General features: G+C 42.0%; 1 protein-coding gene across 1 annotated transcript; it reads left to right on the plus strand.

The window, feature by feature from the left end:
* Positions 1-258: 258 nt before the first annotated feature.
* SIRT1 (sirtuin 1) lies at positions 259-21,438 on the plus strand. Its single transcript, XM_068140131.1, has 9 exons — positions 259-770; positions 3,245-3,361; positions 4,727-4,968; positions 6,332-6,484; positions 9,042-9,189; positions 12,207-12,286; positions 16,457-16,643; positions 17,931-18,488; positions 19,406-21,438. Exons 1-9 carry the CDS (start codon positions 296-298, stop codon positions 19,726-19,728), a joined length of 2,283 nt encoding a protein of 760 aa, XP_067996232.1. The 5' UTR covers positions 259-295; the 3' UTR covers positions 19,729-21,438.
* Positions 21,439-22,816: the final 1,378 nt, after the last annotated feature.

The following is a 22,816-nucleotide window of genomic DNA, read 5'->3' on the forward strand; positions in this document are numbered from 1 at the left end:
TGACCAGGCAGGGCCACGGAAGGGGGAGCGGAGCACGGCCGCCGGCCGCGCGACGGGTGAGCCCGCGCGAGTGTCACGTGCCGGCCGCAGCACCCCCACCCTCTCCCGTCACGTGATGCGGTTTGTTGTTGTTGCCTCCGTGGGGCGGGCGCCCGCGTGGGCGGCGGCGGTCACGTGCCGGGTTTAAATCGCTCCCTGGGGGTGGGGGAGGGGGCCGTGGCGGAGGCGCTGCTGCGCTGCCCTGCCCTGCGCTGCGCCGCCAGGGCGGGAGGGGGGCGGCGGTTGCTGCTCCAAGATGGCGGATGAGGAGGCTCCGCTCCTCCGCCCGCGCGACGGCGGCCCCGGCGGCACGGCCGAGAGCGCCGAGCCCGCTCCGAAGCGCCAGTGCCTCGACTCGGAAGACGTTGGCTGCGGGCGGGGCGCGGCGCCCGCCCAACGGCCAGACCGGGGCGCGGGGCCGCCACCCGCCGCCGCTGCTGTGGCAGTAGAACTGCCGGGCGAGGCGGCGACTGTGACTGCCGATGGCGGCGGCGGCCGGGCGAACAAGGAAGACGACGAAACGGTGGCGGCGGCGGCGGTCTGGAGCGGCGCGGACAATAGGGCCGAGCTGCGGGGCCTGCCCCGGGTGGAGCCGCCTCCGCAGCCGCGGCAGCGGGGCCGGGGGGAGGGGGCGGAGGCGGCGCTCGGCGAAGACGCGGCGGAGGCGGCCATTGGCTGCAGGCGGGCGCAGTGTTCAAACCGGGCGGCCGAAGCGCCGGCCCTGCATCCCGGTGAGGACCCCATTCCTTCCTTTCTGCGCTCGGCCCAGCAATACCTGCCGCGGGCCGCCCACTGGCTGCCGGCAGCCGTGGCGGGCTGCCCCGTCCCTGCGCGGGCGCTGGGGGACGGATCCCCGGCGGGCCCCCCCTCGCGGCAGCCGCCCCGGCTATCCCGCCCGGCGGTAGCCCCGCGGGCCTCGCCGCGCCGCGGACGGCAGGGCTCGGTGTTCACCTGCCGCAGCCGGCGGGGGCCTGTGCCGGTCCTGCGGGCGGAAAGCGGCGCGAGTAGCTGGGCTGTGTGCCAGCTGCTCACCGTATACGCGCTGCGCTCCTCGCATCTCGCCAGCCGTACGCTAGGTGCCAGCTCGGACGAGCGGCGCCATCCATTTCTCTAAACCTAATCAATTCTCGTTTTAATCGGCCCTTGTCAGAGCCTGTTGTTTCTTGTGCAAGGTTTCGCAGGACAACATCGGCTCGCCTCTTTCATCTCCGAAAGCTTTTGTTTCGTGGGAGGCAACAAGTTATTAAAAAAGAAAAATAATGAGCCCCGTTTCCTTTTCACAGTTTGTGCTGTGATACTTTATTTCTGCTTCTTGGGAAGTTACACTGAGCAGCAGTCTCGAACGATTCATAAAGTTACGGTTTGGGTTAAGATTTCAGTGACTGCAGCCCAACACTAGATTATAACCTTCAAAAAAGTTTCTTTGCACATCACAGTTGAAGCATACTGCCTGGACAGTATCAGTATGAAAGTCCCTTGCATTCCAGCATTGAAACAAATAAATTTTGAGTTGTTTTTTTTTTTATTTTTTTGTGGGATTTTGGTAGTGCCTAAGTAATGTATTCTCCTGGTAAAGTTTTATGTTTTGGCTTGGAATGCAGCTAAAGATACTTTGTAGTAAAACTTTGGAAAAAGTCCTGTCTGTGCAAGAGCATCTAAAAGGGGAACAGGGTTGTTGAGACGCTGGGAACAGCCTTGATATTTACAAGCCTTACTGGAATAGCACAAGAGCAAAGCTGATGAGCTCTTATCTCACTGTCTTGTCTGCAGCTTTTTTGCTCAGGTTACTCTGCTTAGTTCATTCTTGTTAGTCCTTTGAGGCATCAAACGGATACACCAGGAGTTTCAACTGTCACTCCACCCCTATGTATCACTATGTTTCTTAAATACATAACAATGTGACCCTGTACATGATGAAGCTTTGATTCTTTGCACAGGAAATGTAAAGGTTGTTTCAGTACACCTTGGCACTTCGCACTCACTGATGTGTACTAATCAACATTTTTCTCCTTTATGTTGCCTTTATGCATATGTTCTGTGACTTCATATGTAATGAGATGGAAGTGAGATGCTGTAAATACTTCGATTAAGAAATAGGGTTATTAATGAGCATCTGTGGTCTCAGAAGAACAAGACAGCAAGTAGAAAACCCCCCAAATTACGTTTTTCCATTTTAATCAGAATACATGAACAAGGGAAGAACAGGACAACAGACTCTGAAGAAAAAAAGATGATGGTTGGTGGTGCTCTTTATTTAAGAGTGAAGTAACCTACTGTAGGGGTTTGCTTCAACAGATTCAAAACTATTCTAGTGATTCTTTGCTTTAGAGACTATGACTGAAACTTGTTCTCTGTGCAAAGTCAGATTTTCAGCAAATTAAGCTACAACTAGATTTCCCCTTAAGTGTAAGCTTGGTAATGCTGCTGTAACACAAGTATCTGTAACCCAAGTATCTGACTTCTCTGGCCTCCTTCAACTACATACATGATGAAGTTAGATTGAATTACTCTGGCATAAGGCCACAAGATGAGCTGGAGTAACTCTTTAGTAGTCAAAGCCAAATCCAGCTGCAGGGGAAAATGGATGAGAGAAGGTGGCTCAAGGTAGCACATTTTCTGTCCTAACCAAAATCCCATAGCTGTGTGTACGTGTCACCTGTTGCAGCTCTGCTGCAAGGTAAGAACAACCTAACAGGGTTTTGTATCTTAGTTGTGTCCAAATGCCTCTAGGGGCATTTCTTTTAAAGTGCTGTGCTCTGAAAATATAGTCAAAAGATTGGTCTGTAAATAGTGACACATCTTCATTTTATCCAGTTTGTCAGTGAGCTGAATGAAGTAAGAATCGTAAGGGGAAGGAAATTTTAGCTGCATTACAGAAACATTTTGTTGTTTGTGTTGTTTTGTTTAAGACAAAAACCTTAATGCACAACTCTTCACAGAATGACAGGTTCACTAAGGTAAATGTGCAGCCCACTGGAGTGCAATATTTGCATTGCAGAGTCTGCAGTGAATCTACTGAAGTCTTGCAAACACACCTATTACAGTCAAAGCTAATAGACGTTTTCTGTGTTTGACAAAGCTGCCTGTTTGCAATTCATTGCAACTGAGTTTCAAAGTATGCAATGTTAGGGTTTGTGATGTGTTTATATATCTATCTGTTCCATCAGGCTCAAGTGTAACCCACTGTTGTTGTGATTTCTTGCAGATAACTTCCTTCTTAGTGATGAAATCATAGCCAATGGTTTTCACTCCTGTGATAGTGATGAAGATGACAGAGCCTCACATGCAAGTTCTAGTGACTGGACTCCAAGACCACGTATAGGTAGAAGCCTATATATAATGTTCTTAGATACTCTGCCTTTGAACAGTTGCTTCATTCTTTCCAGCCTTCATAATTATTTCTTCTGTTATGCCCCCCCCCCCCCCCAAAAAAAAAGCAGCAGCAGTTAACTGCTTTTAGCAGCTTAGAGTGGTTGACTCTGTTCATTTTTAACATCCTTGCTGTATTCTGATGAAAAATGCCAGTGTCTTTTTCATGTAGAAATGCTGCTGTGATTCATATTAAAAATATATGCAGAGACTCATTAAATTGGCCAGATCTATGGCATATTTCTAGGGCATTTCCTTAATGTTAATTCTTTAAGGAACAAGATGATTCTTGCATTATTTCAGCAAATCTGCAGGGCTCACTGTCCCAAGTATTAACATCATTGGATTGGTTGATGGGTCGGGCGTGATGATTTTAAAGGTCTCTTCCAACCTGGTCTGGTCTGGTCTATTTGATTCTATTCTAGCAGTTGGGAGCTCAGTAGAAAGTTCCTGCCTTGTGCAGAGGCAAGATAACTGCTAGGGTCACTGGCAATTTGTGTGGGACAGTGGCTTCCAGGGTGCAGTGTGGTAGGGACTTGAGGTCTTTCTTCCTACACAGGCCCAATAATACCACAGCATTCATTTTTCTGCTATTGGTAAGACTAGCATCAAGAAAACACATGACAGCACAATATTTCATCTTAAAATCTGCCTATGTGTTATCTTTGCCAATCCCTAGTTACAGTCTCAGTGTTGGTACCTTTTGGGTAAATCTGGATAACCATTGTTCTCTCTGCGTGGATTGTAACTGCCTTATGATAGGGGTAGCTGTTTGAGTCTTCTTATTCCCTATTTCTCTTCTACTGCTCTAATCTTAAGTATTTCTGGAAAGATTGATTTGATGGCTTTACAAGGTCATGTCTGAAATCATTAGTGTTAACTAAAAGAAAAACAAAGCTCCGTGGATTGGTGGGCTCTCTTTGTCTCTCTAGTGATGTTTAATGTTATGACTAGAAAATACAGGTATGGTTGTTGTCTTTTCAACTTATTACTCTAAATAATTTACAAAATGTTGGAAAACCCACAAATGAATCCATAAAATGGTGATACACACTGAAATCCTATTGCTGAGTGTACCTCTGAAAGCCATCAAGTTTGCTACAAAGTGGGATTTCTGCCTTGACTATCCTTCTATGAAACCCTTTCAGGGTTAACAATGAGCTAGTGAAAACCTGCAGCTATGCCATCATTTCAGAACTTAGACCACACAGGGGATTTTGATGAATGAAGCATTAAATTTGGTTAATGGAATTGTAGTGGCAAGGTCTGAAATACTTAACTCAGATTTAAATGCTTATATATTTGTTAACTTTCATAGGTCCCTACACTTTTGTTCAGCAGCATCTCATGTTGGGTACTGACCCACGGACAATTCTGAAAGACCTGCTACCAGAAACAATCCCTCCACCTGAGCTGGATGATATGACACTCTGGCAAATTGTTATAAACATTCTTTCAGAACCACCAAAAAGGAAAAAAAGGAAAGATATTAATACCATTGATGATGCTGTGAAGCTTTTACAAGAATGCAAGAAAATAATGGTCTTGACTGGAGCTGGGGTATGTACTGCTGCAGTGCCAGTGGGAGAACATATAGACAGTTGGTGCTTTACAGCATGCAGGTGATGCAGCCCTCACAATGTTTGCAATTAGTTGTGCTAGATGTGAAGAGGAGTCACAGCTGCAAGACTGGAGCTGAAGTTGGAAGGGACAAGATCTCCTTTCTTACCAGATCTGTAAATATTTAAACAATTGTTTCCATGTAGAATAATTATGGAATAAGATCACAACTACCTGTGCCAGAACATTTTCTATCCTAGTCAGTTTTCCCTTACTGATTTCCTAAACAGGAGGGCAGTAGATCTCACACAATACCTGATGGAGCTAGAGGGACAAGAATAGGACTGCAAATGAGGGTGGAGGGTGAGAAAGAGTGGTAGTGGGGAAAATGAGAGTTTGATTAGATTTTGGTAGACTGAATTTTAACTTCAACACATGCTGCTTACATGGCAGTAAGATTATTCACTAAAGAACACTTTAAAACTGATGTATGTTTGGAGCTTTATACCAGTGTGCCAGACCAGGATACAAAAGCAGATAATTTTTCTCTTCTGTTGTTCATACAGAGGGTGTGACAGAAAAGGTCAGTAAGTCAAACCAGCTCCTCAGAAAAGCTCTACTTCTGTTACTCAGTCTTGATCTTTTCCATAACTGCTATCATACACCTCTTTCTCTTCCCATAGTATTTTGGAGTACCCTGAGATAAATTTTAGTTGTCTTTGACTACTGCAGTGCTTTGATAAACAGCATTTGTTCATCAAAAGGGGTTTATGCATCCAAATCTAGTGTCTGTTCTCTTACTGTATTAGCATGGAGAGAAAAACAACTACAACAACAAATCAGCCACCTTGTCCAAGCCTAAATTAGCAGCCAGCAAACACTCATAAATTTAAATGCAATGGTTTCTTACATTGTTTTCACTTCTTACAAAACTTCCAGTAGTAAAAGTGAGTTCTGGTGTCCTGTTACTGCCCGTGTGGGTTGTACTAAAACGTTTTTTTTTGGCCACTTGTCAAACTCTGTTTCTGTGCTGGTTTTCCTCATTATTTGGGAATTGTTACTTTGGTAGAGATGTAAAAAAAAACATGCAGAAAACTCAGACTGTTTTTGTTCTTAATGCCTCTGAGCACTGAGTGTTATTTCAAAGTAAGACTTGACAAGGCTCTGGGAAGCCTGATCTAGTTGAGGATGCCCCTGGTTACTGCTGAGGGGGTTGGACTAGATGACCTTCGGAGGTCCCTTCCAACCCAGACCGTTCTATGATTCTAGAGAACTCTGGTTTCCCAGACAGTCTGTATCACAGCAACTCTTTAGAGCCAAATGTGTAGTTTCCTTCATTTCAGACTGCAAAAATGTATTTCAGGTGTCTGTGTCTTGTGGAATACCTGACTTTAGATCAAGAGATGGCATCTATGCACGCCTTGCTGTAGACTTCCCAGACCTTCCAGATCCTCAAGCAATGTTTGATATAGAATACTTCAGGAAGGATCCCAGACCATTTTTTAAGTTTGCAAAGGTATGGTTTTCCAACAGTTCTTCTCTTGGTCAGTAACAACTGACAACAGTATTAAAATGCATAAATCAGCTATAAATCTGTTAATAAAAATGCTGTCTTTGTCTAGTTTTATAGATGAGAGAGGAAAAACCTGTTGAATTCAGTGAGAAACCTCAGTCCTTGGCATAATGACCCTCTGCTTGGGCTGGGTTTTGCATCAGTTTGGTACTCCTAGTGTTGCTTCAGCCATTGCATGCAACCAGATACTAGCCTTATTGGAAATACTTAGCAACATTTTCTTCTTTTAAAACGTTTACTGTTGCTGTTCCTCGTATATAGAACCATTCTAGATGGGGTCTCTAATGTCAGGGAGGCTTAGTAAAGACTTGTAGTTACTTGACAAAACCTCAGTAACCTCTCAGTAGTCTTACTGGCTGTTACTTTCCCTGAAAAATGAATGTGAGAGCCTCTCAGACAGCATACAGGCTACGTGGAAAGCTACACCTGAATTTGATATGCTCTGGCTCTCAATGGCATACAACACATAGACATTTTAGCACTGTTTTTACAATAAAGAGGACTGAAGCACTTTCATGCACTAAGAAGTTTGTTCATGTTTTAGATTTTGATAGAGATGTCACAAGGATCTGTACATCTTAGAATCAAAGCCTTTTTGTTTGCTTAAAAGGGAGAATACAGCAGGTTTTGAAAACATGTTAGTGATGATGAAGTTTAGAAAGCCAGAAGTACAAGACAAGAAGGAATTGGAGAAGCTGTAGAATTCTATAGAAAACAAACAAACAAATAAAAAGCAACCAAAAACCCTACAACAAAAATCCACCCACATACATCATTGCATCTAGGCTGGAATTTCCTTGGGACAAGACTATCAAGCCTAAAATACTGTAAGAATTACTATGGGATCAAGTAAGGACTCAAGAAAGCATCACTACTATTTGTGCTCACTGGTTTTTTTGCTCACAATTTATACTACTGCTGTATTATGTTACAAATACTGGAAAAGAAAAATCAATGCATTTTTCATCTGCTTGCCTTCCTCTGAAGGCCTCCTGTCCAGATAGGAGCATATTTTGATACTCAGTTCCTTGAATTTTTAATATTTAGGAAAAAAGGCAAATGAAAAAAATCCACAGCAAACAAACCCAAGCAACTTACTGGAAGCCTGTCTATACACAGGTTTCACCAGAACAGTCCAGATACAGCTGGGCTAATACCTTTTTACTATAATATCTCTCCTCCTTTTCTGTCTACCAGCTCAGCTTTCTTATTCCATTAAATTCTAAGTTTCTTGAATTCTAGGGGGCAAAGAACAGCCGAGTATATTTGCAGAGCTCAGTGGCAGAACGTGTCTTGCTTCTGCAGACAAAGCTGTTTAAGCTGTTAGAAGCAGATGAGTTACCTGGCTACAGCTGGGTAATGCCCTGGTCATAATCTAATAACAGTAGGAGCAGTCATTGATCACTGCTGCAGCTTAACTCCAAAGACCCATGCAGCTTCAGCATTCTGAGTAACTTGAACCCAAGTTCTTTCTAAAAGAAGTGTGATAGAACTTTGGTTCAGCTTTAGTATTTACTAATATAAAGCAGGCAGCAGCCTCTACGTTTTTAGAGCTAACTTCTTCATGCTTATTCTGTAAAATGCCTCACTTTCCCATGTGAGATTCCAACCCAGTTGCTGTTCAGTGGTGAGAGAGTGGCTGGAAAACAGAGGGTCTGGAATTCAAGTTCCTCCCCTAAATAAGAGCTCCAGAGCAACAGAGTGCTGGTGGTGCTGCTGCTGCTCTTGTTACACAGAACCAGAGGTACCAGCCAGGGTCATCCACTCTAGACAGTGTGATGCTTGCAGCTAGGTACCCACATGTAATTTTTTGGCTTTGGCAGGCTCTTTGTTGATGGAGAACAAACATCAAATTGCTCTACAAAAGGTCTACATGTTTTCCATACTTTCTTTAAATCCACCTGTCCCTGCTACCTCAGTCTAATAGAAACGTCTGGGTGGAACTGCTCTAAGCCATAAGGTTTTACCTTGATGACTGCTGTCACTGCCTCAGTTGGCAAAGCTGGCCCAAGTACCCATCGTCTTCCCCTTCATATCCAATACCCTTCTGCATTCCAGGCTTCCATTTTCTAGGAACAGCTAATAACACTAAGGAATCAGAACTGCTTATCCCAAACCAAGAGTTCAGGATCCACATTCCTCATGACATTTTTTGTTCAACTGCAGTTAAACCATGTGTACCTCTAATAACCAATAATGAGGTTACTTGACATGAAGGGGGAAAAAAGCTTTCTTATTTCTTAATTCTCAACACCAGAAAGATCTCAACCTTGTGAGGGACACAACATCAGCTTGAGTGGAACAATTCATCGTGGCATGATCAGCTCAGCTGTTGAAATGAGCTGTGTCTAAGAGAAATGGCAAAATGCAAAGGGAACACCAACATTACCTACTGACATCATGGTTATAGATTAATATCTAGCTCTGTATGAATTGCTGCAGTGGAACAGAGGCATTCTGCATCCATTTACACTCTGTAATGTACTTGTGAATTCCCTAGGAAATCTACCCAGGACAGTTCCAGCCATCCCTCTGTCACAAGTTCATAGCTTTGATGGATAAAGAAGGAAAACTACTTCGCAACTATACTCAGAACATAGATACACTGGAACAGGTTGCAGGAATCCAGAGGATAATACAGTGTCATGGTAAGTCCGTTTATGTATATGACAAAATAACTGCTATTGGTACCATTTTTTTTCCTGAATTGGTATCTCTCTACCTTTAGCCTGTATCTGGGGCTAAACTATAGCAGTTACTCTATCACCCAGGGACCCCTCCCAAGGAGAGAAGACCCAGGGGTTAAAATTAAAACAGATTTAATGAAGCAGCCAACTGAATACCAACATAAAGTATACAAAGTTGTACTGAATGCTTACATTAGGTGGGAAGGCAGTCCTCAGGAGCAGGATGGCAAGTCAGCCCTTCCTGGGTGGGAAGAAGAAGGAGCAGGACCTCAAGCAGGAGGAGCCTACCTTCAGCAGACTTCCTCCTTTATAATGAACATGGTGCTTTGGTATGGCATACAGCTGTAGCTAACTTGGGTCAGCTGCCCTGGCTGATTCAAAACTGCTAATGGCCTGTAGCCCATTGCTTCACTAGGATTCTGTCTCAGCCAAACCAGGAGAGTATCTCTTAGCGACAAATACTCTGCTTTTGAAATGCTCAGGTTAGCTTAAGTATATAATTGGAAGTGTTTCAAGCAAATCGTTCTTTCAGGAAATACCTTGGACAAACAGTGGTCTTCCTGTGTCAGTCAGATCCTGCTGGCATAAGCATAGACCTTAGCATTTGGTGCTGCTTTATATTCACGTGAAAACACAGAGCCGAAAACATTTGGTTGAGTTCTGGCGAACAGTTCAGAAGCAGTGCGGGCACAAGGTCCACCTTCTACAGGAACCAAACTCACTTTGATTCCTTTTCTACATGATGCTGTCATGGTGGCCATACAGCATACAGGAGAATCCTGCCTGTCAACCCAAATGCAGTGCTGGTTTCCACTCGTGCCTAGTATGTCATGCATTTTCTTTTGGTAGTCATTCCATAGGAGGTATTTGTCCTGAACTTCTAATGTGGTTGTGGTTTTGCACATCACTGCCACGCTCAAGCTTCTATTTTTTTCAGTTGCATGCTATAGTAGGTAAATTTCCAACCATCTTTAGTGTTTTATGTAAACTGATTTTAAATTAAAAAGGCTCTTAAAAAGCATGCTATGGACTTTGAGATCTTAAGGCCTTTGGAAATGAGCAAAGGCTTTGAGCACATCAAGCTTTACATGACACAGCATTATGCTGCTCTTTAACAAATGGTAGTGGCTTAAGAGAAACTGAAACTCTGTTACATGAGGGTTCATACTGCTATCTTTATTCTTTCTCTGTTGTTTAGCTGTGGCAATGACAACCTTGTGATGATTTGAGGAGTTTGTATGCAAACCTTTGAACCCATTTCACATTGCACACCTACAGTGAAGCTGATGCTATGAAAACCACTGTATTCTAGATGCATTTTCTGAATTGAAAATGGTTGTCACATTTAACCAGCATGCCTGGAATTAGATCATATTCCTTGCCATTGCTCTAGCTGGATAATCAGAGGCAGTGGCCTGCTGGCTACACATGGCTCATGCACAGAGCAGCATAACTTTCTGATCAGGTCCTTCTGACTGACAACACCTAAGAGAACCATAGTAGGGAGCAGCAGGTGCCTCAGGCTCAGGTCTGAAAGCCAGACAGATGTGTTCCTAAGACACTATATAAAGGCCTAAATTATTACTGTAAACAAACTATAATGAGCAAATAACTGTCATACTTTCTGTAGTCTTTGAAATGTTTGAAGTTCTGGGAGTTGCAATGCTGAGCTGTGCAGTTTCCACATGAGCAGTGATTAGCTTCACTGCCAGGTGCTCACAAAGGATAAGCTCCAGGTTTTCCTGTGCTTTCATTCCGCCTTACCCAGTTTCAATACCATCAAATCCTATTTTGCTGCTGTACCTAGCTCCAGAATCCCCTCATTTAGCAGTTAAATGCCAGCTGGCTGCTGCGTATAGGTTATGAGTAAAAAGTATCTTTGGTTCAGGTGGCTTAAAATAATATTCCAGATAAAGTTTTGGCACCAGAATTTTTTGACTGTTCCCAGCTTCTGCAAAGCTTTCAAGATTTTAATGGTTGCCTTCCTAAAAGTTTCATTTTGAAGAGAGATTTTTGTATCCCCCTGTGCATTACTCAGTCACAGGCCTTTTTTACTGTCCTTGTGTCACCATTTGAAATTGGAGAGTCACAGGCTTTTACTGTACAAGTGGCACATGCCAGTAGAGGGCCAAAGAACCCTGTTTTTGTTTGGGTTTTTTTACCTCTTATTTCATGGTTAGGTGAAAATCTGTCAGTTTGTCTACATTATTCTTCAGCATTCTGTCAGCTTCTAGCATTGTTCCCACAGCAGATAAAAGGCCTTGCAGGCTAATCTTTCCTGGACATATATACACTGTAAGGCTGCTCTGTGTCATTTGCCACAGTGACTTTATGCTGTTAGCTACCTGCTAAGCTTTCCCTTTAGACAGATGGAGGCAGGAATGCTCTATGAGATACTGGGGCATCACCTTCAGCTGCATCAGAAACAGGCCAATTAGAGCTAGTAAGTGGCTGGATGGTGCAACCACCTTAATGAGGTCTTGCCAAATAATAAACACAGTAGCTAATCTGGATACCTGAGCAGTATTTAATTTTGAATGCTAGAGCTGTAACTTCTCACTTCTGCTGAAAGGAATTTAGTCTTTACTAATAAATTTTCTGAGTTATTTTGCCCTAGTTTCTTGAGTTGCTGTGGGTTCACATTCTGCTGCTGCTGTTGGCACTACTGGTAGTTGTGTCAAGAGGAAAATAGAAGGTTTTGTTCACCCCTCATGTGCACTTGTCCAGGTTGGGGGAATGAAAGGACACAAGACAGTTTGTATTGACATGCATGTGCCATATCACCACTCCTAAACCAAGATTTTTGCTGACTAACCTAGAATATCTACTTCTAGTACTACAGGTATCTTAATTTAACATTACCTTTTAATCACTGATGTGTATAGCACTGCAACATTTGTGTCAAAGCACCTTGGACAAAAAGATAAATCTGAATGACTGAAGAACTTTATATCTACCATGTCGGTTTTTCCCCTCAGGTTCCTTTGCAACAGCTTCCTGCCTGATCTGTAAATACAAAGTTGATTGTGAAGTTGTTCGAGGAGATATTTTCAATCAGGTAAAAAATTTACTTTAACTCACTGCAGCTTTCTAATACATAATTACTCTGTGAAAAGAAACCACAAAAACAACTTCCATAAATGAAACCCAACCAAAACACCATGCTTGGATTGCTTAAAAGATCTGCTTTTAAAAGGCTGTATATCTATGCATGTATTTCCTAGCAGAGGGAAAGTGCCCAGCTGTATCTTAGCATGTACTCTGGTATTTAAAGTATACTCAAATACTGTACTGCAAAACTTAGCTCATGGGAAAATGCAGAACAAAAGTCCAGGAGACCATTTTTAGTGGCCCCTATGAGAAAAGCAGAGGCTAAAGAGGTAAGTAGAAAGCTGGCTTTATACCTGTTCTGTGTTCATCTGAATACACAGTCACACTGAGAAAGCAAGATTGATCGCTCTTTGAGCATTTGTGTACATTAGAAATACACAGAAACAGCAGATGATGCCTGGAGAAATTACTAACTACAGAGCAGCCTCTGAGTGAGGAAGAGGGTCAAAATAGATGTCAGATGTTGCTTTCTTGGACTTGTGAATTATTTCCTATTCCCAGCTCCCCACATCTGGGAAGTGCCCCAGGGCTGATGCAGGGAGTTAGTTCTGCACTGTCAGAGCAGATGAACCTTTGGCTTGGTTAAGACCCTCTTCACTCTTAGAATCATAGAATTGTTTTGGCTGGAAGAGTCCTTTAAAATCATCAGGTCCAGCCAGGAAACCAGCACTACCAGGTCTACCAGTCATCTTCCCCTGCTTTTGAAGGAACAGAGGTGATGATCAAAAAGATCTTGTTTATACAAATGGAAGTGGACTCTCTTTCTGCAGGCATTTCTGATAAATGCTAAAGAGTCCACAGCTGCACCTATAGATGAGAAACATGGAAAGGATGTAAATCTTTCAAGTGTTGCACTGGAAATGGGATTCTATGAAAGCCTTTCAGAAGAGATGTTTGAGTTAAAGCTTTTAAGAAATGTGAATCTCCTACGTAAAGCTTTGTAACACTGCCACACTGAATGTGAAATCTGGTTTACTTTGCTATTAAGATACTATTTTTAAGAACTTTCTATCTTACAGAGAAACTTTTTATCTTACAGCTGCTCCTTTACCTTCAAAGCCAGCTGGTTGGAGTTTAGGTTTTCTTCCTTCTAAGCAACCTTCCTAAGCATGTTGTAATTTTCTGTTTTGATTGTTAGTTCCTAACAACACTCTAATTGTACGCTCATATGCTGAACCAAACTGCTGCTCCGATGGCCCACCCCTGCTGCTGGTCAGTAATGGAACCATGGGGAAGTGGAGAGAAGAAGCCTATAGCAATAATTCTGCCTAATGAGAACAAAGAGGTTCTTACTATTGAGATGAGACTGAAGAAGCTTTTTACACTCAATCCTTCAGCCCAAATCTTGCAGTACTATTGCCAGGTATCTCTTTCAAGGGCAGGCCTTAGCTGTAATTTTCCTAAAGCAAAATAAATATGGTTATTTCCAAATATAAACTTGCACAAGAAACAAAGCTCTTGAAAGAAAACATACCCTTCATCCTTTATGCCTGAAAAATTATTGTTCTGTTTGCCATCTTTACTCTGTAGCATGCCTTTCCCTTATTCTGTTGCCTCTCTAGAATATCTTTTTTGTTTTCCCTTAGATATCAAAGGAAACCTTTTCTTTACTTATGAAATACAACACTGTTGGGAGCTTTGTTCTCCAACAAGTCCTCCCCAACAAAAACAGTTTTAACACATGGGTCTCAATGATAGTCCAGTCTCTAGTCTCTACTGTCCTCCACCACTTGAAAGCTCAGTTATACATGGCCCCATGTCCTTAGTTTTCCCAAAAAGACTTGTCCTTTGCTCTGGTCTCTTCCCAGATGGTCCTTAGTGCTTCACAATGAAGTGAGTGAATCTAGCTAGCATCCTTCTGCCAGGGTTTCCTTCCAGCATGTTAGACTGAGATCATCCATTTAGAAAATGAGCAGTTTCTTGCTGCTGCTCTTCATTCTTTTGCTATGTCCAAAATAAAGTGCTGGTTCCATGTAGTGGGATTCTTTCTCTTGGTTGCTGTACACAACCATCCTTCTGAATGAGAAGCAGCACTAGTTTTACATCACACATAGAACTTCTGAGAACAACTGTCAGTCACTTAACTTCGGTTTGACTATTTTAAGCAGGATCAAGAAATAGTGAAAAGGTCATAGATTTAGGAAGAAAAGAAATAAAAAACATGCAGCAGGTCTTCAGATATTACATTGGCTTAAGACTCTTCCCTAATCTTGGTTTTGATATCCCAATAACATCAGTAGTCAGAAACTCCATTTCTGCTTCACTAGACAAATACATCAGCAGAGACGGTGGGGTTTTGGGGGAGTGCTGCTTCCAGAGGGAAAGAGGACCCTTGGCAATTGAGTGGCCAATTATCTAGCTTTAACTTCTTGGTATCAATTTCAGCTCTTGGAATAGATCTTCCCCTTTACTGACGACCTTTCTGAGGATTAGCAGAGAAGCCGGTGAGTAGTTAGTATTGAAACACATTTGTGGGCCCATTCCAGTGACTCAAATGATTCGAACAGGGACATCAGTTGCTTTGCAGAGTTCCACTAAGTCACAAGTCATTTAACTTCCCATGAGCACTGATGGTAACACAGTTAATGTTACTCCATCTCGTGAAACCAAAAGTTAGAGGTGTTCATTTCATCTTCCTCCTAATACAGAGCAATAGTTTCCCTCAAGGGTCAGCAGGAGACAGCAGGGTAAAAAGCTTCAGAAAAGGTGAAGGTATTTGTGTGCTACAAGCTCTTTGAGCTCTTTTTCCAATATGTAAAGATCTATGGAAAAAGTTCCAAGATTCATTCTGCCCATCTGCTCCTTTTTGGCAAGTTCTTTAGCTGGTTTCCCTTTAGGGTGTGGTTACTGATGCTCTCCAGCCTGGGGATGTGGGGAAGGTTTCTTCCCTACCATTCCCAGCTCTTGGGCCGTATTGCTGCTTACACATCCCTCTCAGGTTTTCTTGAAGTATTGGGTTCTGCATTCAAAGACTGCAATTTTTGGGAAAGGTCCTTTAACACCAGAGGAAGGCCTTTTACTTGTGGTGTTTTCTCATTTATCTTTTGTCCTACTGCAGGCATCCATACATAGGTCTTTGATTTAAGCTTCCTGAGTTCTCTGTTAGTTTTTTCTGCATATGTTCTCGGTAAAAAAAATGAAGTTGTTATGCATTTAAATGTCACTTTGCATGTATTTTCCTGTTCCAATATGTTATATACATCTCTTAACACCTTTACAGAGCACTAATTTATTTATGCTGACTGCTGTAGGATTGCAGCTGCATTTAGGTCCTTGTATTTATTCTGGGCTACCATATTTTAGCACTACAGCTGAGAGGACTTGAACTACTTGAAAGAAAAATTGCTCAGTAGTAAGTGTAGCATTGTCTGTACTTGCCTTGCTCACCCCTTTGCTTTTCTTATCCTTGAAAAAAAAGTCTTAAGATAGGAGACAGCTGAAAGAGATCCCAAAGATCAGAAGGTTTCAGGAGGAAAGGGAACTTACTTCTCCAGAAACTTCCTTCTCAACCACTTGTTTTAGTGAACAAGGATTCTGCTCTGTTTTTGGAGGAATTGGAAAAGTTTAAAAGGGAGACCAAAAAACCTCTTTCCTATATTGTTGTCCTTTGTGCCTTTTGCTTGCTACCTAGTACAGTTGCCATGTTGCTTTGTGCCTTAGAGGAAAATAAAGGCAAAGCTCTACACTATCCCCTTTGATTAGGAAGGGTGTTAGATTGGATCCTATAATGGAAACTTACAGCAAACTCTTCAGTTTTTGCTCAGATTAAAACAAGAAAAATACATTCTTATCAGATAGGAAGGAATTACTCATTGGTGCTGAGCATGACTTCTGAACTTTGGCTTAGTTGCCAGGTAAGAGCTGTGGTGTAGACCTGAGTGGCTTCTCCCTTAAGAGGACTCCCTTTTTACCCTTCTGTAGTTTTGTTTCTGTGTGTAGTTGCTGCAGGCTAGAGTAAGAAATGTACTTGTCTATATATCTGCAGGAAAACAAAGTGAGGAAATATCACTGAAACTCCCTAGTCTTTTCCCAGAATAAGTGACTGTGAATTGCTAAAATTTGAGGTTTATCAAGGGCACAGCCTTCAATTGTAGTAATAGAAGCTGTTCTAATGCAGGTTGTACCCAGATGTCCCAGATGTCCAGCTGATGAACCACTCGCTATCATGAAGCCAGACATAGTGTTCTTTGGAGAGAACTTACCTGAGCAGTTCCACCGTGCCATGAAGTATGACAAAAATGAAGTTGATCTCCTTATTGTCATTGGGTCCTCACTGAAAGTAAGACCAGTAGCATTGATTCCAAGTAAGTGACTATCTCCAGTAATGTTTCCTTCCAAAGATTTGGATGAAAAGTGAAATTCTTAGTAAAAAGCTCTAGGAAATGCTTTTGACTTGACTCAGTGAAGGAACTAGATTGAGCATCTAGTTTCCTGAGATGAAACCTAATTGCCATTCTAAAGCTGAAATGTACAAAGGAGAAAGTTACACATTTTAAGTGCTTTTTTAATGCTTTGGGCAGATCTCAAGGTAACAATAATCTGAAAAATGACCCTTCTAAGACTTGAATGACTTTGTTCTGAAATGTAATCATTTCTCTCCCTGCTTGCAGTATGCTTTCAGAGGTACTTTTAAAAAGATAAACGTAGTATCCAGGGATCAAGTACATCAGGTCTCTGAATTCTAGCTTGTTTTGAAGTCAGTACTGAGTACTAAATGATCCACAAGTGGATATTATAGAGTGTCCCTGTTCGGATCCTTAGCTTCTAAAAGTGATTTGGAAAATCATCGCTGCTAACATGTTAGAGAAAAATGCTCCTCAGGAAGGCTGAAAGCACACCGTGTCAGGCAATTTATTATTTGCCTATGGAGAGTAAGACCTACTGGTACTAAAGGAATTCTCTTCACATGCAAGCCCAAGAAAGACACTTACTGGCACTCTGACCTTTGCCTCTTCACTAGACAGGAGGCAAAGCCTGGTGTTTAGGCTGAAGGGAAACACGTAAGGACTGGAAAATCGGGACACACTCCACAAACCATTGCTCTTTCTGTGCCCTAGACCTGGATTTTCATAGTTAACTGAGGAATCAACGTGAAGTGACCAAACTAGTGGGGTTTGGAAGCCTTAATGTCAGCAACAGTTTGAGCAACCCTGTACAGCATAGATTATACCTGGAAATGCTTGGCCCTAAAGAATGGGTTGTCATTCACCAGCAGTGTGTCCTCATGTGTACTTAAGCACATAGATTAATGCACCAAATCAGCAAATCTCTTCTAAGAGATTACACTACTAATTTCAATAATCTTTTAAAGACTTCACCAGAAGTCTGTATTAATTATTTCTGTGCATGTGTATCTCAGTGATTGACAGAGGAACACTTTACAGTGGAGAAAAAAAAAGGGAACAAAAGTCTATAGATAGGCTGCTCAAACTGCTGTTGATAAATTTGGTTATTTGCTTGTCTTCTTCCTCATCTGCCTATTTTGGCCTGGTTACAAGTGAAGTCAAGTCTGAGAAACCACCTTTCCAAATACATCTCTGTTGAACGTAACACTGAAATGACTACTTTTAAATTCTCTTTTCTATACATAGGTTCCATCCCTCATGAAGTGCCTCAGATCTTAATTAATAGGGAACCTTTGCCTCATCTACATTTCGATGTGGAGCTTCTTGGAGACTGTGATGTTATTATTAATGAATTATGTCAAAGGCTAGGTAATGAATACACAAAACTTTGCTACAACCCAGTAAAACTTTCAGAAATAACAGAAAAGCCTCCACGAACGCACAAGGAGCTTGAAATGCATTCGTCTGAGCTACCACCTACCCCTCTGAACATTTCAGAAGACTCTAGTTCACCAGAAAGAATGACTCCACCAGATGCTTCAGTGGTGTCTTCAGAACACTCAGCTGAATGTAAGGTAGAAAACTGTGATCCTACTTCAGAAACTAAAGAGACCTGCACAGAGGAAAAGCTTCAAGATACGCAGGCAACAGACAACCCTGAAAATCCTACTAGTGAACTAATGAACTCTGAAACAGTGAAGGAAAATGGATCTAACAATGGAGAAAACAAAGAAAAAAATGAAATCTTGAAGAAGTGCTGGGTAAACAGATCTGCAAAAGAACAGATTAGCAAAAGGCTGGATGGTAAGTATTTAACTCATTGCAGTGCTTTCCCTTTTTAAGCAGGGATGTTTCACATAGACTTTAAAGCAATAAATAAGGTACTTTTGAGGGAATCAGTTGGGTTTGGTGGCTATTTTTGTTGAGAGAGGTGTCTACCTAACTCATCATTGTATTGTTAATTTTCTTTGGAGAAGCACTTAAGAAATGTTCTCCTAATACATGTTTTATCATCAGCAATTACGTAACTTCCTAGAAAGACCCCAGTGCAGGAGGTTGAAGGTAGGTACCAAAAACTAAATCAGTTTCTGTCCTTTTCCCATGCATCTTCAGAAAAACTAATTTGATCCTCAGGTGTTAAGGAGCTGGTCACACTAGATCAGTTGGTGTGGCCGTGGAACTTAAAGGGAACTCATGAGAGAGGTTGAAAAGGACATCTCACAGATGGAGCCAGACATACTGAGAAGGGAACTTTAGAGTTTGACAAGGAAGCCTTCCAACGTACAGTCTCTTAACTGATGTACAAAGCTATCACACTAGAAAAGGGGTGGGAGAGAAGAACCAGCTATTAAACTGCAGCTTTCCAAAGCAAAGGCTACTTTTAAAACTTCGCCAGATACTCTGTGCCTTGGGTGTCAGTTCTGCTACAAGCAGTGGAAATCTACCTCAGTATCCATACCAATGGAACAAGCTGCTGAACATTCAAGTGTAAATGCTCCTTTGTGTTCAGGGGAGGGGTGGAAAAGGCATGCTGATCTTTCCAGGGAAGCATTTACTTGGGACTTCACAGTAAATACCCATCCATTGAAATAAATGCATTTCTAGACTTGTCAGTTAAGTTTAAAAATATATATGTATGAGTACCTTCTAACCAGAAGTCTGCAAGATCTTGTGTGAAGCATTTATTTCAGCCTTTCACTGACTCTGACATTCTGTTCCAGGTACTCAGTATTTGTTTTTACCACCAAATCGCTATATTTTCCATGGTGCTGAGGTGTACTCAGATTCTGAAGATGATATCATATCTTCTAGCTCTTGTGGGAGCAGCAGTGAAAGTGGTTCATGTCGTAGTCAGAGCTTAGATGTGGAGGACGAGAGCGAGATTGAAGAGTTCTATAATGGCATAGAGGATGAGGATGCTCCTGAAAGGGAGGAGGAACCTGGTTTCAGGGAGGATGGAATTGAACAAGATGAAGCAGCAGCTGAGGAGTCAGCTTACACAAGTGAAGCTGCAGCAACTGAGCAGCCAAGCAACAACTTGTAAAGCGATCACTGACTGGTTACAGGAACTTTCCACCAGCATTTAGGAGCTTTGGCATGTCAGAATGAATGTTTACGTCTGAATTTAGAGCAACAAAAACATACAGAAGTAGTGTTTATAAATAACTAAAACAGATTTTCATGCTTAGTTTTTTACCTTTTTCAATAAAATTCTATTACTGCACACTCAACACTAACTCATCTTTTTTTTCTTAAGGTACTAGGACTATCCAAACAGTTGTCACTATGTTCACTTTTAAGTTCATCTGTCTGATCCGGCATCCATGTATATAATGCATATTTTTGCTTAATGAATTCCGGTTTTGAAAAAGCCATTGGAATGTTAAACTAATATAAAGGGAACAGCTAATTAAGACCAAAGAATGGTATTTTCACACCTCTTGCTTTGTAACACGTTGGTTTATTTAAAACCTTATGCTTTTGCTAAACCTTTCCTTCTGCCTAGTCTGTCATTAAACACTGGCATTTTCTAAGACCTACTGTGGCAGCTAATTTTTTGTTTTGAGAGATACTTTAAATGTTTGAGACATACTGAAATGTGAGTAGATAGTTAAATGGAAACATGCCAGCGAGCACTTAGGGGCTGCCACAGTTTTCAGGTGTCTAAGAAGTGCTGTGAAGATGCTGAGGTGAATGCTGGCTGAGGAGCAGGTGCAGTGCTGGTTTTGGAAAGAAACTGGCTTCCCCACGGCAGACATTTGTCACACTGTATACAGGAGCCAAGCATAGTACAGCTTGATTGCAAACAGCATTTGAGAAACTGCCAAGGCTCTACTGCAGAAGTGAGGCCAAGTTCAGAACAGGCTTTCTACCAGCTGGTGAGAAGGTGGAGGGAAAAAAAAAAAAAAAGGCAAGCTCTTCCCTGCTACACATCAATGCACCAAGCCAAGGAGAAACACAAAGAGCCAGAGCCTCTGCTTACCCTGCTGCATGGAGAAAACACAACCTGGAAGCATGCTATTAAATAGGCATGTCTTGGGGTGAGAATATTCTTTATCACCTGCTAACTGCACCTTGCCTTTTAAAAGCAAAGCAGCAACTCAACTCTGACATTGTATATATCCAAGTGCTAGGCTGCCTTACCACTGGATGTTGCAGATTCCAAGTGTGGCTGTTTCCAAGCCTTTAGAACTATTTTGTACAAAGCACAGTGCAGTAGTGTGAAACAGCCTTTTTCTATACATCACTTCTTCAACATTGGCCCAAATGAACTCTACAATGTAGACTACTCATATTCTTTGCTTTAATATTTATTACACTTTGGAAGATGGATAGTAGCTGTTCTTTGAGCATAAGATAGATCAGTTACTAAGTATTTAAAGAACAGCCTTCTGTATTCATCAGCAAATGTTGTCATGTTGTCTCATTGTCCAAATTTACTGCAGCTCTTACTTGGCTACACTAAAGAACGCAATATGGTTAGTTTTCACTTGCATGTCATAATGTATTAGTTTGTGCGATAGGAGAGATTTTAAATTGAAATACTTTGTTTTAAATTATTTTTACAGTGAGGATTGTTTTCTGCTCTTTTATATTGTATATAGTGTCTTTTATGTAATCTACTGGCATATGTTTTGTAGAAGACTGTTTAAAATGACTGGTTCTCTTCCTGCAACTTTTGAAATACAAACCCAGTGTTTTATACGCATACACTCTGTTCTGAAGTCTATTAAAATTGTCATTTCAGCTCTGCTTTCTGTTGATTTCTAGTGAGACCCTAAACACCTCACAGAACATATAGGGCATTCTATAGCAAACTGTTTTCTGTAAGCTCCCTTGGTGGAAGGGGAAAAAAAAGGCCTGAATGGAGCTCCCCTGCCCTGTCTTTGGTAAAATGGTCTCTCCAAGCACAGTGCGATGCTATCCTTCAGAAAACTACTTTTCTCCTTCCAAACCCCACATTAACTTACCTTTGCTGAACAAGAATTTATTTCTACCGCTGTTCAGAATCTTGCACATGACACAGGTAAAGCCTCTTTCCCCGTGAGTTTCCCCATGACCGCTCTGCAGTCAGAGATAAAGCCTAGCTTCAGAGAGCCCTGGGTGGGCTTGGGTTTGTCCTGTGCCTTCCTGCATGCTACAGCTGTGCTGATGCCCCAGTAATGCAAAGATTGACTCCTGTTGGCCCTTAAGGGCTAGATCCCAGTTTAATTGGCTCTCCCCTGTAACACCTTACTGTTTGGATGATACCACTGTACTTCTAAACCACCCTCCCTCAAATATAAATTACATCTGTATTAGGCAAAACACCCCCTGTTCCTAGAATTTGTACATTTGAGACATGAAATATTCAGAAAATAAGCATTTTTAACACAACTGTTTCCTATTAATTACTTACTACTCTGAAAGGACTTGAAAACATTTCTAGAATAAAACAGCTGTACCACCTTCTACATCTAGATGAGGTTCTTTTCATTTTTTCTTTTATCTTTCTCACTTTTGCTTGAGCATAAGAGGAACCTCAAACCAGAACACGTCACCTTATTCCTCCATTTCACACACACTGTCCTTTCGCTGCACATGCATAGTTCTGGTCTGTGCAATGGAGAAAGTCTTCTTGCAGCATTCACTAGACACCAGTCCCTCACTTCTGCTGAAGCTGCAGTCTTCAAAGAGAGCTTTTGTTCTGCAAACTCGCATGCCTTTATTTAAAAAGCTCTCCTTCACAGTGGCTTGTATTTGCTTACATAAAACTTCATTTGTTCCTGATAAATCCAGTTTACTGCGGCAGAGAGCACTGTGATTACTTTAAGCAGTGTATAAACCCTCCTGAAGGGAGCACAGTAGCTTGATGCTCTACAGAAATAGTAACCTTATGAGCAGTAACTCCCATGAAGTGCCAAAGGAGACAAGTCATTGTGCTTGACCAGGGCTCACTGCTTTAATAGTTCCACACTGGCATAGGACAACAGAATTCTTGGATTATTCCCTGGAAAATGAGGGACAAAGTTATGCTAGACATGCAGCTGAAACAGACTGTGGAGTTCTGTCATGAAAATTCAATCTTCAGTCCTGTACTGAAAAGTGACAGGAACAATAAACCCAGGACACAACTAGTCTGCTGACAAGAC

This window comes from Melanerpes formicivorus, unplaced genomic scaffold, assembly GCF_026170545.1.
Source record: "Melanerpes formicivorus ecotype bairdi unplaced genomic scaffold, bMelFor1.0.p_v2 SCAF_6, whole genome shotgun sequence".
NCBI lineage: Eukaryota > Metazoa > Chordata > Aves > Piciformes > Picidae > Melanerpes > Melanerpes formicivorus.